General features: G+C 25.8%; 2 protein-coding genes across 2 annotated transcripts; one reads left to right on the top strand and one right to left on the bottom strand.

Annotated features, from left to right (window-relative positions):
• Nucleotides 1–602: 602 nt before the first annotated feature.
• LOC122861128 (A disintegrin and metalloproteinase with thrombospondin motifs 6-like) lies at nt 603–6,562 on the top strand. The gene is made up of 15 exons (XM_044165324.1): nt 603–730; nt 1,070–1,442; nt 1,603–1,753; nt 1,854–2,167; nt 2,254–2,378; nt 2,467–2,613; nt 2,689–2,835; nt 2,908–3,049; nt 3,123–3,428; nt 3,508–3,747; nt 4,071–4,191; nt 4,268–4,394; nt 4,464–4,584; nt 5,141–5,406; nt 5,665–6,562. Exons 1-15 carry the CDS (start codon nt 603–605, stop codon nt 6,395–6,397), a joined length of 3,441 nt encoding a protein of 1,146 aa, XP_044021259.1. The 3' UTR covers nt 6,398–6,562.
• LOC122858455 (A disintegrin and metalloproteinase with thrombospondin motifs 7-like) lies at nt 6,465–11,180 on the bottom strand. Its single transcript, XM_044161382.1, has 10 exons — nt 11,155–11,180; nt 10,843–11,001; nt 10,545–10,689; nt 8,867–9,070; nt 8,521–8,635; nt 8,040–8,300; nt 7,827–7,947; nt 7,605–7,719; nt 7,223–7,473; nt 6,465–7,117 (listed from the first exon to the last, which is right to left on the bottom strand). Exons 2-10 carry the CDS (start codon nt 10,992–10,994, stop codon nt 6,535–6,537), a joined length of 1,947 nt encoding a protein of 648 aa, XP_044017317.1. The 5' UTR covers nt 10,995–11,001; nt 11,155–11,180; the 3' UTR covers nt 6,465–6,534.
• Nucleotides 11,181–20,056: the final 8,876 nt, after the last annotated feature.

Genomic DNA, 20,056 nt, shown 5'->3' with positions numbered 1-20,056 from the left:
CAATGATAAAATATGCAAAAATTTACCGCTGCAAGTAACACGATCAATTGCAATGTTCCTCCCATCAGGCGTTTATTCTCCACTTGGTTACCAGGCGACGACGTGATCTATGATATCGTGAGATGCAGATTTAGAATCACAAGCTGCAGTCATTGAATTGCATTTTCCCGTGAGATATATCAACGATTGAAAAACAATTGTTTTCTTCGTTTAAAATTTAACTAAAAATTACCTGAATAATAATAACAGTAGTAATAAAACTGCTAAAAAAAAATAGCATGACCAATTGTTAAAAAAATTTCAGACAAAGTGTGGTGACAAGTTTTTGTGTCATTAAAAACAAATGCAAAAAAAATTGTTGATTTAGTTTGAATTCTCTATTTGGGAATTGGGATAAACGAGATTCCGATAAAAAGAAAACCTGTACAATTAAAGACTCGTGGTTGGAGTCTACGATTGATCTTTTTTTTTTTTTTTCATTCCATTATTTTAAATTCATCCACTGTTGTGTGAATACCATTCAAAATGTACTATATAAAACTTTCTCTCTCTTTAAACAAAAAAAAAAAAAATTGAATCACGCATTCATTAAATAAACAGTCATGGATAAAAAAGTTGGGGCAATATTGTTTATAACAACATTTGGGTTATGTGAAATAATTAATATTGTCAATTCATCAGATATTTTAGATAAAACATCAAAATCATCTGATAATGTTTATCATGGCAGGCAAGTTTGTCGTTATACTTTCATCGTTCTATTTTTTTTTTATTTCTTTTCTTATCTTATTTTTCCCTCCGGGATAATAACCTCTAGCTCTTGCTTCACAAGATAGTAACTTAAACTTTAACAACAGATAAATTCAATTTCGACACAGACACAACTTTTCATAAACTGTAACACAATATAAATATATATATATTTTTTTATTTTTATATGCAAAAACTTTTTATAATCCATGGTAAAAGTTTAATTTACAAAAAGAAAAAAAACAAAGAGAATAAAGAATTTATTAATTTAACAAAATTAAATTTACTATTTTTTAAATTTATATTTTTATTTTTTTAGATATACACGTGATGTAAAAAGTCCAGAGTTATTGGTACCAAGAATAGTTAATAAAGATGGAAGTTTTAGCACATTTTTATTATCAAATTTTTATGATCGTGTTGAAGTTAACGAGAGACGTAAAAGATCTGAAAATCCAGATATTGATAAGTTACATATTGTGTTGCCATTTGAGAGTATTGATCATCATGTTGAGCTAACACCATATCATGATTTTATATCACCGGAAATGGTTATTGAAACAAGGGGAGATGGTGATGATTTGAATGAACGACTGAGATTTAAGAGAGTTTCTGATCAACAGTGTCATTATCGAGGATTTGTAAGGGATCATGATAATTCCAAAGCTGTACTATCACTATGTGATGGTGTGGTAAATATATTTTCAATGAATTCTATTTATAGTCTTACTCACAAGTCATAACTTGGCCATAAAAATTACAAGTAAAAATTGAAATAAAAGACAACTTTTTGTTGACGAATTATCTATCTCAGTATCTTTGTAATTTTTAATAATTCAAAATATTATTTAGGCTGGATTTATTCATACAAATAATGGGCGTTACTTTATTGAGCCAATGAGTGAATCAAGTCCAGGAAGAGATGGTCGGCATATTCATATGGTCTACAAACGTCGAGCACCACATGAAAAAGAAGATCTTAAAAGTCGATGTGGTACTGGAGGTTAATATTATATGTATTTTTTTTTTTCTGCAGTTAACTTGATAATAACAAGGCTATTAAAGAATAAAATCTGATGTTAATATGATTTATTGTTGTTAAGATAATTGGGAATCAGCATGGGCGGAGCAACTTGCTGAAAGAGAACGTCGATTGATTGAGAATACTGATTTAACAACATTAAAACGTGAAGATGATGCTAAAATATCATCTTTTACACACAGTATTCATCGATTTATTGAAATTGGTCTTGTTGCTGATAAAAAATTTCTTGATTATCATAAAAATAATGATTATGAAAAATATTTATTAACAATAATGAATATTGTTTCTGATTTATATCATGATAATTCAGTTGGTAATCAAATTGACATTGTTGTTGTTAGAATTATTTATTTAGAAAAAGAAGAAAAAGAGGTAATTTTAATTAATTCATTAAAGTCTTTGCACTATCACAGTGAGTATTGATTATTAGTGTTCATTTTTTTCTATTTTTTTTACAGATGGATTTGTCAATTAGTCCTAACTCAGACGCAACACTTGATAGTTTTGCAAGTTGGGCATTCAAAATGAATCCTCCTGATCATAATCATCCAAATCATTTTGATATTGCTGTTCTTGTCACAAGGTTAACGAAATTATATTTACTAAAATCATACACTCTTTTAAAAATTAAAAAACATTTTTTGAATTAAATATTTTTTATTTATTCAAAGGCATGACATTTGTTCGAAAGGTTCAGGTTGTACTTTATTAGGTCTTGCATTTATGGCAACAGCATGTAATCCAAAAGAAGCAGCAGCAATAAATGAAGATAATGGTCTTATTCTTGGTGTTGTAATTGCTCATGAAGTTGGTCACGTGTAAGTATAAATAAATCTCTTTAAACTTCATAATATTTTTTTTTTTTTCAAATCATTTGAATTTATATTTGACAGAATGGGTTGCCCACATGATGAAGCTGCAATAAGTGGTTGTCCTCCTCAATTGCAAGATGAAAGTTTTCACGTAATGTCTCCAATTGTTAACGTTTATACATTTCAATGGTCAACTTGTAGCAAAGGATTCATAAAAACTTTACTTGAGTTAATAAAATTAAACAATTTTTCAAACTGACATAATAAAATAACGTATAAATAAATCATGAATATTTGTAGAAGTGGCCTGGGTGAATGTCTCAATGATGATCCAAGAAATCCACCAGAAAAATTTAAATATCCTAGTATGTTACCTGGGGCAATGTACGATGCTGATTTTCAATGTGATCTTGCTCATCCTGGAAAAAAACTTTGCTCTGGAGTAAGTATTGTAAAATATTGCTAAATGCAAACATTATAGTATATATTTTTTTTTTGAAATTGATTGTTATTAGGAAGTTAATTGTGCTTCACTTTGGTGTCAAGATGGTAAAAAATGTGTAACTAACAATTCACCACCAGCAGAAGGTACAAAATGTGCTGAAAATAAATGGTGTATAAAAAAACAATGTGTTCAAATGGGATCTCGTCCACAAGCTATCAATGGTGGTTGGAGTGAATGGGGAAAAGTTGGAGCTTGTTCTACTACCTGTGGTGGCGGTATTAAATTCGCTGAACGAGAATGTAACAATCCAGCACCATTAAATGGTGGAAAATTTTGTGTGGGTGAAAGAAAACGTTTGGAAACTTGCAATACTACGGTAATTATTATCTCTAAGATAATAAAAAAATTCAAAATTTATCATCCAATTGAAATGATTAAATGAATTTATTTTATAGCCCTGTGATCCAAGTAAACCAAATTTTCGAGCTGTTCAGTGTTCAAAATTTGACTCTCAATATGTTTTGAAGGATAAACTTCTTCACACATGGGCACCAATATATCGCAAAGATTTAGATCCATGTTCATTATATTGTGTGAATGAAAAAAATGTATTTGTTAAATTAGAAAATATTGCAAAAGACTCAACGCCTTGCAAGGCTGGAACAAATTATATGTGCATTAGTGGAGCATGCAGGGTAATATCTTATCATTATTATTATTTTTTAAAATAACATATTAATAATTTGTCTACTTCAAAATTGTCAACAAGAAAAATGAATTGAAACGTATTGTATTTTATTTATGATATCAAATATTTCAAGTTAACTCATGTCACGTATTTGCCATTTATAAAGTTATACTTGTTATTATGGTTGAAATTGAAAAGTTTTTATTCTTTATGATTGGATAATATAGATTGTTCTGTTCTCGTTAACATCAATATTTATTCATCTAAAATATCGAAAAAATTCTTTTAAAAATAACCGAAAAATAATTAAAATTTAAAAAATTAATTTAGAAAGTTGGCTGTGATTGGGTAATTGATTCTGATGCAATTCCTGACAAGTGTGGAGTTTGCAATGGTGATGGTACTCATTGCAGGCCAATTAATGGTGAATATGATGAAAAACCACACGAAGGTGATACATTTTTTATTACTATTTTTGGTGATTTTATTAATCAAGTTAACAACATATTTATTTAATTTTCATGAAGCTTATACTAAGATTGTGACAATACCCATGGGAGCACGTCATATATTCGTCACTGAGAAGATCCCATCAGAAAATTCTTTCGCAATTAAATTAGAAAAAAGTGGTACTTATTGTCTCAATGCAAATTTGTAAGTAATTAATGTTATTTTTTGTTTATTAAATTATTCTAGTAAATTCATTTTTTTTTAAATTAAAAGCCATGAAGAAGTACCTGGTGAATATCCTTGTGCTGGAGCAACGTTAATGTACAGTAAACCACAAGATCCAAGAGAAGAAATTAGCATTAAAGAACCCATCAATGAAAGCATTGTACTTGAGGTAAATTATATTTATTTAAATTATATTAATTAATTATTATTTATAATAAAAATATTTTATACAATTGATAAACAAAAGAAATAATAATAACACATTCATATTAATACAATTTATGCGTCTTTAATGTAGCGTGTCGTTGAGATTCGATCAATAATCATGTTCATGTAGTATTTATTTGACGTGGTACGTTTAACTGTATCGAGTGCGATCGGCGCTCGAATAATTTGCAATGGGCTCGACGCAATAAAATTTATCGTTTAGCATACGCATATTGAACTGAACCATTCTCAATATAAATGTATATATATGTGTGTCCCTCGAGCACGATTTACCATCGTAATGTTCACTGTTGAATTCATTTGACTTGCACAATACGATCATGATCAATACTCGAGATATATATTCTCTAGTTATTTATTTAATTTAATTTTTAATTTTCAATTTTTATCATGAATAAATATATATAGAAAATTAAAAAATAAATATACAAAGCTCTAACACGTTTACTTGATTTTTCATTAATTATATATATGTTATTTTATTTTTATTATTTCAGTATGTTTTTTTTAATCCCAATGATAATCCTGGTATAAAGTATCAATATTATGTTATGAATAATGGTAAGTCAAATTATACTCCAAAGTATTCATGGGAATTTACCGAATGGACACCCTGTGATGTAAAATGCGGAGGTGGAACAATGGTCTCCGAGGCCACCTGCATTGAGCAGCAAAATGGAGTTGTCTCGCCAAGTTTCTGTCAAGATATACCCAAGCTGGAGACCAAGACACGCATATGTAATGAGAATCCGTGTCCAGCCAAGTAAGACATTCCAATACTTTTATATTTTTTTTTTTTTTTTTGTAATCCTTATCTTGTGTTTTTCTTTACTTCTTCATGGCTTTAAAAAAAATTCTATTGTTCTCGTTTAAGAGATGAAAATTACATGAAATTTTTATTTATTTATTTATTATTCAAGCTACAATTGAAAGTACATCATCAATATAATTATTTTTATTTAAATATATTAAATATTAAAGTTATAAATTCATGTTTTTTTTTTTTTTCTTTTATAATAAGATGGCGAGTAAGCAAGTGGAGTAAATGTAATTCATGTGACAATAAAAATGGTATACGTCGTCGTAAAGTACACTGTGTTAAACCAGCAGCTCGACCAGGTGGTGAAGATGTCCAAACTGATTTTAAATCATGTACTGGTACAGTACCATCACAAGAAGAAACTTGTATTGGTACTGAGCCCTGTAAAAAAACATGTTCAAAAAGATCAGATCATATTGAAGCTTCACCAGATGAAGATAAATTAAATAAATTCATTGATCTTGGTATTATAAATTACTATGAAAATAAAAATGAAGATAATAATGCTGGTGATGGTGATTCAAGTATAGATATATCTGATAATTTAAATCTTGAAAATGATATACAAAATATAATTCATAATCTTATTTTTCATAATGGAAAAACTTGTAATAAAAATAAAATAAGATCAATGAATAATATTGAAGGTAAAAAATTCACAACACCAAAACCAGGAACAATTGTTAAAGATACAGTGTCAAATAATGATGCTGTTCTTCTTGAAATTCCAATGGAAAAAAATTCAATAATATCAAATCTGTCGGATAATGCATTTCGTGAAAGTGGCGATTCTGTTCCACTTCAAATTGATACTAATAGAGAAAAAATTTATACTGGTGATGAAGCAGCTAAAAAAATTGATATTATGGCTCATCCAGTTATTACTACTACCCCTGAATCAGATGATGACGATGATGATGATGATGACGATTAAGTTTAAATTGAATCAATCAATTATTTATTAATATTGTTTAACGTATTTTTAATATCAAAGTTTCATTTAATGTTTTTTTATTATTAATGTTTGGTAAATATATATTTACATTGTTATTGAACAAAAAAGAAAAATATTCAAGTATTTTCTACTGATGTCTCGGCTGATGTATCTTTTTGAATTTTTTCAATATATTTTATAGCATCCATTCCGTATAAAATTAATTCCGTTGAATTATCATCTGGTTGAGGTGAAAAATCATTTGGAAAATTAATAATATTATTGTTCTCATCATGATCAATCATAATAGTTAAACTAAAATTTTTCATATCTTCTTTATCAATCATAATACGATTTTTTTCAATTTTTTTATTCATATTTTTTGGTTTATCTTGATTATCAAATATTTCATTATTATATTTTTTAACTTTTTTTTTAAATTTTTTATTTAAATTGAAATTTTGACTTTTTCGATATAACCTTGGATGATGTAAAATTTTATTTTTATTGAATTTCATTGATTTTAAATTTTTATGTGCTCTTCGCCTCCGACAAATGCCAATCTCAGATTCTTTTGGCTTGGGTCCTTGACAGTAGTCATCAGCAATTACATCCGCTTCCTGTTCACCATGGCCAACTGGACGAATACACGTCACTGAACGATACTTCATACAATTTTTCGTACAGGGTGTACAGCCTTGCCATTCACCTATCATCCATCTGAGGTAAGAATCATTTTTTTAATAAAAAAATGTATAAAACATTCCATTGAGAAAAAAAAAAACCACAGCATTAAATTAAAATAGGTAAAATCAATAAATATACCTTGGTATACAATCAGCTTGATTACACATTTGTATTTTTGGATCTGGTTTTTTTAATTTATAGCAATGACGATCATCAACAAGACCACCAATTTTTTCAATACATTTTGGATAGGCAGTTTTTTCACCAGGTCCACAAGGTGAATTACAACGAGACCATTCAATAAAATCCCAAGTAAATTCAGGCTTTCTATGAACATCTGGCTTTACTCCCATTGAATATTTCAAAGTCACATTTTCTCTCGGTAAGACCTGAATATTTTTATCATTATTTTATTCCAAATTGAAAAAAAAAAAAAAAATATAGAAAGAAAAATCATTTAATATTATTCTATTTATGTTTATTTTATTTTTATTTTTTTATTCAAAATATATATATGTACCAAGATGGTTAAGCTTTCAGTGATTGGTCCTGGGATATTCAATGACTCTTGGCTGGCTCTTATCATTCCCAGCCATGCCTTGGAGCCAGGAACATCAAACATTCCTAAATGAGATCTAAAAAGTTGCCAAGTTAGTATTCGCTTTATCCAAACATTTTAAAATATATTTTTTTTTTTCTTTAAAAATTTGATTTAAAAAAAAAATAAGAAATAGATTTTTACCCATCAATAAATTGAGTCTTGGAATTTTTACTTTTAACAATAATTCGTGATTTTGTTGGTGATAATTCTTCAATACGAATATTTGTTGATCCAACAGGAGCTTCAATAATTTTTTTAGAATCTATAAAATATAATAATATTAATTATTGATTCATTTTTGTGAATGATTTAATTATAAAACAAAAAATTTAATTAATTTTTAATGTTACACACGTGATTGAGTATGAACATTAATAATTCCTTCTTTTATATCACAAGATGTACTGTCACCTCGACACACTCCACAACGATCTTCAACAGCATCAGATTCTAAATTAAGATCACAAGGAATTTCACGACAATCACCATTCACACAAATATCTCGAATACCACGATAACAAGTTGTGCCATCAATCACCTTTGGCTTTAACGATGTCAATAGATTTTCTTCATTCAAGCAATACAGCACGCATGGATTCTCTGATGTTCTCAAGTCTAAGGTAAAAGTTTATTTGTAAAAAAAAAAACACGATAAATTCCTCAACAAATTAATTAACAATTAAATTCATTAAAAAAAGTAAAAAAAAAAAAAAACACAATTAGGTTAATATTGAAATCAATATTCGGTCTTGTTATTATCAGAAAATAATATATGAGGAATCGCGTGTGATGATTAACAGAAAAAAAAAATATATATGAATATCATGATCTTTACTTTCTGGCAAGTTGTACCCAACCCACTGATGAACTTTTCCATCCTCCGGAAATATCCAGTCATTGAACTCAGAACACTGTACATCACGAAATGAGGGTGATCCGATTTCGCAAGGCTTTTGGCCAACCGGAAATAATAAATAAATAAAAAATTATTATATTTTACTTTTATTTTTTTTTTGATAAAAACAACATAAAAAAAAATAAATTTATAATAATGAAAAAATAATTAAGAGTTAAAGTAGAAAAATATTAAAGTTTTAGCAATAAAATGTGCATCGTTAAAATAATTTGATAAAAAAGAAAAATATATAAAGTTTATTTAAAATTATAAAGTTAATGGGTACCTCTGTGGCGCAAATTTTGTGTCGTACAGAATTTCCACGACAGTACTCACTACTCTTTGAGGTAGCATGATTGCATTTTCGGGTTGACGATGCCACACCAGAACCACAAGTGCGGGAACATGGTGTCCACTCAGACCACGGTCCAAAACTTACTGATGTTGATAGTCTTTCACCTATGGTTAGACACTCGCCTTCATAACACCACTGAAAATTATTATGATCGCAATTTAAACTAATTTTCCATCAAAGTGTTTTTAATATTTCAGTTGCAAAAAAATTTCCAACTAAATTTTATAAATTTTATAAATTTATTGATCAAAGAGAATATGTATACATCAACTTTTCATTGTTGCTATATTTTTTTAAATTAAATTCAATGATAAAACTATTTATTTAAAACAATAGATGACGTTAATTTGTAGTTTCTACATTAAAATATTTTCATGTAGAAACTACAAATGGTCTAATATAAGTTGACCAACAATGCATCGAAAATTATATGTATATCGTGTATGTATCATGAAAATAACTTATTACTTTACATAAAATTTTAACGCTAACGACTTTCAATATCACCAACTGCAAGTTGGTCAGTACAAAATACGCCCACTTGATAATATTGTCACCTTGACATATTTCAGTGAATGGACTGTAAACTACTCGACATATTTATTCCAAAAAATCAAAACTAATAATTTTTTATTTTATCTCTTCAATCAATTTATTATTATTTTATATTCTGTCACTATTGTTTTTTATTTTATTATTTATCAAAAAATATAAAAATGTTCATGAAAAGTTGAGTATTATTTATTAACGTTAGGCAATTCGTTAACAACTATCTACTGACTTTATTTATTTTCAATTGAATTTATTGACCTGTTTTTTTTTTATTCAAATATTTTTTGATAAAATAAAAAAAGTTGATCATTGTAAAATTAAATAAAAAAAAATACAAAGGTAATTTACTTTTTTTTCTCCACAGGATGTTCCATCAGCTGGTGAATTATTTTGTGAAATACATCCTTTACTTGGTACCATACACATTAACTTTTTGCAATTCTAAATAGTAAAAAAAAAAATTATATAAATATAAACTCTCTTGTAAAACTAGATGTTCTATATATTTTCAAGTTTTTTTTTTAAATGAAAAAATTCATACATCATTTATATCGATAAAAAAGAAATATAAATTTTTAAAGCTTGTTAAAAACAACTATAGATGGTGCCAACTTTCAGACGGAAGTTTAAATTTTAAAAATAAATAAAATAAAAAATCATATAATCAATAATATATGACATACATAATTAGATAAAGAAAAAAATGAAAAAAAAAAAAATCATAAAATTATGTTGTAAAAAGAATTTTATTATGAAGAAAAATTTAATACAACATTATGTGATAATTACCGAGTAATTGCAAGTTTAAAAACTGCTGAGATAAATAATTACATGTTCCATAAACAAAGACTCCAAGGTAATAAAAAGCAACAAGATTTCGATTTTTTAAGGATCAATTTAAATTACTTTTATAGATACTTTGTTTGTTTTAATGTGACAATAAATAAATATGTTACATTGAAACTCAAACTCTCTCATTAAATCGATATATTTTTTTTATCTCAGCGATAAAAATATATTAAAAAAAAAAAGATAATTATGATTACAGTTGACTTACAATAACATCTCTACATTGATGTGCATCCGAGTGATAAAGAAGACGACATTGATCATCTCCGTTGTACACGACTCCAGGCAACATATCCGATGATGAAACAAGATGATCACCAGGAGCATCATGAAGGCATTTTCCAAAACCAGATCTTAAAAAAAGTAAGTAAATAAATATAGAAAAAAAAAAAACCAATCAAGTGAAAAATAATTACACAATATATATTTGTTATTGGATAAAATAAAATTGATAAAAAAATAAATAACGATGATACTTGTGTACATAATTGAAAAAAAAATATTACTCAATATATTGTTTGATGTAATATTTCGAACACTTTGACCATCTCTTGGTTACATAATGCATTCCAGGATACATAATCGTCGTCTCGACATATCCACTCTTAGTACGGTAAATACCAGGACAACCATTTTCTGTTTGATTATCATGAGACATACCAAGACTGCAAAAAAAATAAAAAAAAATATAAAAAAAAGTATCAACAGTTGTAGTAATCAATCACATTTTATTTTATCTCAATAAACATTAAAACTTTATTATACCTATAAAATAAAAAATACATTATAAATCATTAAAAATGTATTTATGTGATTACCTGTGACCAAGATGATGAGCAATTTGATAACCAGTTGATAGACCATTGTCTTTTATGACAAAACCAGATTTATCAGGATCACATGTACTTGCAATTGATGATACACCAGTAAAACCACATATTTTTGTATCAACACAAATATCTATGCTAACAATTTTTAATAATTTTTTTATTATTATTTTACTAAATGTATGTATAACATTAATTTAAATTTAATAAAAATAATAAATGTGTAGGTCATCATACTTTGTTAGTAAAATTGCACAATCATGATGATTTGGATGTGTGTCATCACCAGGATTTATCAACTTTTGCCATTGTTGGAAGTGCTTCAACGTCATCTCAGCGTCTTTATTTACTGGCAAATTGATCTATAATTATAATGTCAAGTACGTTTTTTTATTTTTATCATTATATTTCATACTCATCAAAATGTAAAATACAAAGGTGTCATGTTTATATAGAATATTTTTTTTTTTTTTAACCTCTTCATTTTCAACTTCTAGTCTCATTATCCTAACTACAACAAGTAAAATTTTCAAACTCAGTGATGGATCCCGGAAAAGACCAGCAGCCTGATTATGACGATATGAAATATTAAAATTTCAACATTGAAAATTCATAATGATATAGCATCAAAGGGTGAGTTTTTGAAACTTTATATACTATTTTTTTTATATATATATTTTAAACGTACCATGTTGACTAGAGTAAGTGTATAATTTTCAATATCAAAATCTTTATGATGATTTAATAATGATTTACCAAGTACAATTAGCAATTCTAATATATACGGTTTATTATTATCAATTTGTTTTGATTTATTAAATTCCATTGATCTTTTTCTTATTGACTTTGATAAATTATCACTTACATTGCATAATTTTTCAATGATATCAATTTTATTTGGTTGTCTTTTGTATATAATATGAGGATGTTCAATATTCTTTTGATAATCATGACCAGCAACTGGTTCAATCATGTACCAGCCTGTATTTGTTCTGATATATCCAGCCTTGATTAAGATAAATAAACAAATAGAGTAAGAAGTTTAAAAATAAAATATAAACTAAAAGAAAAAAGCAATTCAATTTAAAATAAAAAAAAACATCTGATAAGTAAATGAGAGATAAAACGAGAAAAAAAAATAAATAAATAAAAATAAAATGTGCTACTACTCACAAGACCGTAGCAAGTTGAAAGTGCACACTTTTCATTTTGATTACCAGCATTTCCGTGATAATGACACTGAGTATCACGAATTTTTTTAAAATCAACATTATCAAGGCTTTTTTTGGTTTTTGATATACGTCTTTTTTCTAGTACTGCACCAGGTGATAGTAATTGATGATTTGGATAAAGTTCTAAATGATGCTCGATACCCTCAATCGTCAATCGATAATGTACAGCATCATTTGTACTTTTATTTGACTCATTTTTATTTTTGTAGTGAGAACGTTTGAAGTGATGAGGTATTTTATGAGATAAAAACGTTCCATCAGCTGATACTTTTCTTGGTATAACTATCTGATAGTCTCTCTCTGGTAATCTAGTATCCTCTTTAAATATACAATAAAAATAAAAATAAAAAAATTAAAACCCAGCTAGGAGAATGCTTTTTTAGTTTTTCTAATATTTCGAGTAGGCCATCGGATTTGTCATCTCAATTGGGTGAGGCTATAATGTTGATTTTTAAAGAGCAATTTGATATATAGATCAGGAAAAAAATAAGTAGATATGATACAGGATAATAGAGTACGAATAAAAATATTATAGATTAAAAAAAATTTTTAAATAAAAATTTTACAATGTCAAAAGCTTTCTTATAGATATAGTTGAAAAAGTTTTAACAAATTTCAATGACCCAAGATGATGTTGATCGTGTGAAAAATACTTTTTACGACTTAACGTATTTTTTTAAATTTTATTTTTTGGCTAGATAGTTACTTGAAACTTTTTTAAGTATCTTCAAACGATTAGGAAGAAAGTAGAGCATTATCGTACTCATCAAGATAGTGATATCAATTGGTTTTAAAACGTGGCCAAAAATAATAAGAATAAAAAAAACCTGCACCATTTATTACGTTCTTTATTATATTTTTTTAATTCTTTTATACTTATTATTTCAACAAAAAAAAAAGAAAATTAATGTGCAGATATTTGAGTATTATAAAGTAATTATAATTAACTAGGATAAAATTTATTGCAAAATTTTTATTTTTATATTGTTTTAGATATCTGACATTTTTTAATTTTTTTAATAATTGTTTTAATAATTAATTAGTGAGTTATTTAATAATTATTTTTCTACGAGAAATAATTAATTTTAATTTTTATCTTGTAAAGTCAAAGTGACGAAGAAGAAAAGTATTGTAGACAGTCAAGAAATGAAACTGCACTATAAATGTTTTTCTTTGGTGTCACATTGACCAAGAAGTAAATAAAAAATAAATAAGAGAGAAACTTAAGCACTTGTGACCAAGCACGAACAAAAAAGAATGCTCACCCGGACGTTCGTATTTCACTCTTGATGATGTTCTTGTGCAACAACGAATACCAGAAATAATACAAACTAATATTGTCATGATGGTTAGAAATTTCAACATTTTAAGATTCAAACTGTACAATACACGTGATGTGAATATATTCACTCTTGTGAAAAAACAATAACCGTATGAGTATGACTTTTCTTGCTATTTAAATACTTCAATATTCTTTTTTTTTTTTTTTTTTTAACTTAATATTTGAATTTCTATTTTTTATTTATTTCTCTTTCGGTATTAAAAAAACTTTATATTAAATTTTAACATTTTCATTGATTAAAAAATTTTTTATCTCACATGATAAATAACAGTATTTATTATCAATTAAGATTCAAGTTTTGACAATTTTTTTTTTTAAATAATTCACAAACAATTTTGCTTGAATTTGTACTTGAAAAACATATTGAGTTTCAAATTCCACGAAAAATACCTGGGGGTTTATTTAAATAAAATAAAAACAAATGTTAAAAATTAAAAAGTTTCTTTCGCTCTATCGAGATATTTAAAGAGAAAAATTGCATTTTTTTTTGTCTTATTTTATTATTTCATAATGTGGAATGATCATGAGCCAAAGGGCTTTTTTTTTTTCTTTTTTACATTATTTTTATTACATTTTAAAAGTTAGATAAAACCGTGAAACCACAAGAATACATTCCTCAGCTGAAAAAAAATTTTAAAAATAAAAATCATTACTATAAATTATATTCTCAGAAATATTTGATAATAAAATATTATAATAATAATAATAAAACATTCAATGAAAATCTATAGCATAAAAAAATCAATAAAAACTTTTTTAAAAAATAATTCAACATTAGTGTATGGATTATTATTTTCGTAAATTTTTTTTCAATCATTGTGGCTTTTATTATCTCAAAAATAAAAACCATTCATATTGATACAAATAACAAATATTTTTCTTCTTTATATATTTGCTCGTATGAAAAACAAAATCAACAACAAAATTCAATAGAAAAAATTACATTCATTCAATCAAAAAAAAAAAAACTTCTGAATCGTTGAAAGATTTTAGTCCCTTATATGTTTTTTCAGGTAAAAAGCCCTATGTATACATATATTCATTTTTTTTTTGTCATTATATATCCTTTACTTTTTCAAAATTTTATACCTTTTTGTTTTCCCAGCAACTTTCTTTCTTTTTTTTCTGCTTTTCAGAAAGCTGTAAGAGCTTTTCGGTTACCGTTAGAATTCGAGTACGTTGTGAAAAAAAAATAAAATAAAAAAACGAAAAATTTTTATAATAAAACAAAAAAAAAGTAAAGTAAAACAACTAAAAGCGTAAAAAAAAAATGAAAGGTAAAAAAGACATTGCTATGTTGGTGGTGGAAAACAGGGGAGAAAAAAAATGTTCAGAAAAGTTTTACGAACCATCAACTTCGTCGCACAAACACTGTCAGCCTGGTTTGAACGAGTAAACCATTAACTGAGTGAAAAAAAAAAAACTAATAGTAATAAAAATATACAAATAAAAAAAAAAAAAAAACGAATGACTTGCGACAAATGCTTCTGAACCTCAGTCAATTGATTCGTAAAACCGTGAAAATTATGCAAAAATAAAATTGTATAATCGAAAAAAAAAAAGCACGAAATTCTATTAAGCTAATTTTTTTTTTCTTAATAAAGTTAAATTAATTTCAACTCAATATTAAATCGATGATTGAGTTAAAAAAGCTGTAATCAAAATATCGATTTCTTATTTAGAAAAAATAAAATAAATCGAATTGTATTAAATATTCAAAGAAACGTGCATGTAATGAGAAAATACTTTCGTTGAAAAGCTGATAAAAAAAAAAAAAAATTCAGTCCATTTGTAAAAGAAGTAGCATCTTAATCGTAAATTTTTCTTTGAGATATATTTTATCAGCATTATTCTCGTTTTCTTGCTCGACTTTTTTATTTTATATTTTTTCATGTAAAACTATATACATAAACGAATAAATATAACCCAGAAATGATAGTACAGTATTTTCTTTCAGCTCTTTATATCAATATTAAATTTACTTTTCATATAAATATTTATAAATATTTATAGTTGCAATATTTTTAAGTGGTTTTTGTATCTTTAAATAGTACCTGTTTATTTGAGTACATTGTATAATTCAACTAATCGATATAATAGTGTTATAAACTCATCCTGTATATTGATTCGTTTTGACTCTAAAACAAGGGGATTTACTAGTAGCAGCTTTGTAGTATTACAACATCACGAATAACCCTAAAAGCTTATTATCTGATACTTAATACGAATCAATACTTATTAATAATAATAATACTAAATAATTTTTTTATTTTAAATATTACATTTTTAAATTTATTAACAATATTTCTCATTTTTTTTTTATTTTTTTTTACTTTAATAAAAAAACTTTTTAATGCAATAAAAAATATTCAAAGTGACTAACCTCAGGGTGTTCCTTGTATCGCTTAACTTTCCGAGAAAAAAGATATAAATAAAAATTTAAAAAAAAAAAAAAAAGTGAATAGAAAGCCTAGTCATGTTCTCAACAATGCTATTTTTTTTTGCATGTTTTTTTTTTTTTTCTTGATATCATTTTTTTATTATTTTCATAATGGTTTATTTTTTTATATTATTATTATTATTAAAGGCGCGTTCGTCTGTTGTATTCGCGTGGTGTTGGGTCGTACTTCACTTGTGCCATACTATCGTGACCACTGGGGTGAGTGATTGATGTGAAAGTGTTTTGTCGACAAAGACTATAATATTCCAAGTGTACTCGCAAAATACAAATATAAAAAGATAAAAAAATAAATAATAATTGTAAAAATATGAGAGAGAAAAACATCAAGTACTTGGTAATTACCTTAGTCTGTAAATACTGTGTAAACATTAAGAGTCGTTTCGTGTATAGAACGTGGGTGCCCGCATATATAACCTTATCTAATATTTAAATGTATAATTCAAGTAACTGTCTATCCAACTATTTTTAATCCATACAAAATTCAATTTAAAAATAGACTTTTATTTTTGATTGAATACTAAAACATTATATTATAAATTTATTTTTTATTCTTGCTGTGTGTTTACTTAATTTAAATTATTTCAACAAAAACGATAATGAGCTTTTGATGATTCTATTTACTTATTATACTTGTAATTTTTTTTAAATAGGATAACATGCAAATTATTTAATATAAAAAAAATTATGACACATAAACTTGTCTTGCAAGTTTTTGTCTATTGTAATTATATTTTACTTCAAACAATTACTATCGAAACGCATGTAGTAATAATTTCCACACGCGAATAATTTTAACTATTTTTTCATGAACAATTATTACATTTTGCACGCAAATGTCAAAAAAAAAAATTAAATGAAAATTTTTACCTGGAAAATTAATATGATTTATAAATGAAAAATGATATTATATAATATTATTTTTTTCATTTGAAATTATTGATTGACCAAATAGTTTACAATGAAAAAGCGATTTCCAATATTAAGTATTTGTTTTTATATATTGATGGCACATATTTTTATTTAGATGCATATATGATATAAATGTGTGTATTAGTCAATTTTCGATATAAATTTTAATTAGTATGTTCATTGAAGCTTCACATATCGTCATGATATTCTCATTATTAATGACATTCAAATATTATTGATTAAATACAATGAAAATTGCTGTTGGCATTATATAGTTTTAAATTTTACCGATTTATCATCATTAAATGTTTGCAGGTTTACGTAATTCTATACGTCACTTGTCAAAGTCACAGCATTATTATTAATTTATATTTATATGAAAAATTTTTATCTTTGATTCAACTATTTTTTCACACTATTTAAAAAAAGAAATTAAGTATTCAATTAGTTGCTAAAGAGCCAATTGTCTGATATCTTTTTTTTTTAAGCAAAAAAGAAAAAATCCTTTCATCTCTGATAAAAATTACGATAATAATTTTCCACGAGCTCTACTCTGCAGGGAGCACAGCCGCATTTTTTTTCATTATCGTATTGGGACTCCTTATCATCGTTCATGCCATTTTCAGTGCAAAAAAAAAGCACCACACCAGCAATTTTTATTTTTTTTATTTTATTCAACATCTTAGATACAGTGCCAGACTTCGTTGATGACATTTTCATTTTATTTTTACTATATATATTATGTGTACTTAAAAAATCACACTCGAGGATTTTTAAGTTTAAAATTTTTGCAACATAAAAGTATATCAATTATTCTGACTTTTTTTAAAAATATTTTTACCTATTTAACGGCAATTTGTTTAAAGAGATTTGACCTAGAAGACTTTAATTTTGTTTTCTCAGCATTTATTATTTTATTTTCATCTTATTATTTTATTGTTAAATTATTATTATAACTATTTTATTTTCTATACAGTTTTAATAGAGATTATTAATATTTTAGAGTCGAAGAATAACCACTTGGTATTTGTGTCAGCAATAAGTTGATGCCTATTGTTAAATGAGCCAAGTACTTTCAAGTGTAATTCTACTTGATAGGGTCATGTTTCTTGAATTTACTTGACAACTATATTCGCACTTATTCATTCATTTGTATACTTGAAGATGTTAATTACTCAATCTTTCTCATAATCTTGAAAACTTGGTATATCATAGCTCAGACAAAAACCCACACAAATATAAGACAAAGTTTGATGACACCATTTGCTGTATTTATTATTATCAAGATAACATTCGTAATTATCATTATTACAAACTTGACTTAAATTCTTTCAACTGTTTATTTAATAATTATCATTCATTTCCGAAAAAAATATAAAAATTTAAATTGCAATTATATAAAATAAATTAAAACTACATTGTGAGATATTTTTATATTTAAAAAAGAATTGAAATTATTTTTAAATCAATACAATGAAATTTTAATTTGTAAAACAATGAAAAATAAATTTTTTTTCGTTCGGTCATTATGTCAATATGATAAACATATATTTGAGTAAGGATATTGAGTGTTTGAACAGTTTGTTTATGATTCAATTTTCTATGGGAGACTTGTCATTCAGAGTTTGACAAACATTTCGAAATTGTCTATTATGAAATATTTGTGGGTAAAATATATAAGCTAGAAAACCGATCAACAAAAACAACTGACGTTATATGGCCACATAAAGCGAGTTTCGTGACTCATTGGTAAACCCTCACTCACTTCTCTCAGTATAATCAGTCAAACTCAAATTCTACTTTGACCAAATGACTTTTTAATCTCCATTATTTTATCAACCACCAGTTATTACGTTTTTTTTTATTTTATTAATTATTTATTCATAAAATTTAATTTGAATATCAAATTATAAATTATATTTTCATTAGTTTTATAAAAATAAATCTATTTTTGCGGTGGTCATTTTATCTTCAATAACATACATTACGTCAATTATTTTTAAATTTAATAAATTTATGAAAATGTTTTAATGGAAATTTTAAAAAATATAAAAAATTGACAGCGTTTAAATTTTTTTTTAAATACTGATGGAAATGTTTTAAAGTAAAATTGGTACGCGTATTTTTTATTTTGATTTTTGATGATATAACTGTCAATTTGATTTTCTTGATACATCAAATTTCAACTCGTCGCAGTACTCTGAAAAATCATTACGTCAATGTGTTGATTTTTATTTCTTATTCTCAGGGGTTTTCTTTTTTTTAAAAAGCATACACAACTTTTTTTTTTTTATAATAGAAATATTTTTATAAAAAAAATTCAGATCGTTATACAAAAATATATATGAAAGAAAAAAAAAAAAATTTACTGACAGAAAGAAATAAGGATTTCTTCGCATATTTTTCATCATTCATAATTTTTTTTTTTTCAAACATCACTTGTCACTTTTATGCCTTTTTTCTTTCACACTTTTTTTCAGCCTGAAATGCATAGATATATGCATAAAAAATAAAATAGCACTTGATGTAGATACGACTGTGTCATTTTTTCTCAATTTGATTTCCCTAGAAAGTCATGTGAATAAAAAAATAATAGAGTATGAGAAAGTAAAGAATTTTCATCTTCAGAATAAAATAAAAAAACATATATATATAAGTATAACAAAAGTTTCATTGGAAAATTTTTCAAGAACGAAAAAAAAAAATAAAACACGCAAAAATAAAGAATCAACCATTTTCTTACATAAGTAAAATAAAATCCCAGTTGATGTTTGCTGGATTAACTTTCGAAAAAGACAATGTTGGAAAATGGGTTAGATGGTAACAGACATTTTCGGTAACCAAGTGTGTTTATATATGTGGTCGGTGAAGTCGTCACACGTAAACTAAATTCGTGACTTGAATCCTTCCAGCTTCTTATGTACTTGATCGTGGTCCAGAAACATGATA

The sequence above is a fragment of the Aphidius gifuensis genome, linkage group LG1, assembly GCF_014905175.1.
Source record: "Aphidius gifuensis isolate YNYX2018 linkage group LG1, ASM1490517v1, whole genome shotgun sequence".
Classification (NCBI taxonomy): domain Eukaryota; kingdom Metazoa; phylum Arthropoda; class Insecta; order Hymenoptera; family Braconidae; genus Aphidius; species Aphidius gifuensis.
Note: the sequence above shows the minus strand (reverse complement) of the source record. Positions and strands in the feature narration are given on the sequence as shown.

Coding starts and splice junctions, on each gene's coding strand:
- LOC122861128 (XM_044165324.1), top strand. CDS start 603: ATGGATAAAAAAGTTGGGGCAATATTGTTTATAACAACATTTGGGTTA. Junction 2,614..2,688: donor GCTCATGAAGTTGGTCACGT/GTAAGTATAAAT, acceptor TATATTTGACAG/AATGGGTTGCCCACATGATG. Junction 4,585..5,140: donor ATGAAAGCATTGTACTTGAG/GTAAATTATATT, acceptor TTATTATTTCAG/TATGTTTTTTTTAATCCCAA.
- LOC122858455 (XM_044161382.1), bottom strand. CDS start 10,994: ATGTCTCATGATAATCAAACAGAAAATGGTTGTCCTGGTATTTACCGT. Junction 8,301..8,520: donor TGGGTACAACTTGCCAGAAA/GTAAAGATCATG, acceptor CTTTTACCTTAG/ACTTGAGAACATCAGAGAAT. Junction 7,118..7,222: donor CAAGCTGATTGTATACCAAG/GTATATTTATTG, acceptor TTCTTACCTCAG/ATGGATGATAGGTGAATGGC.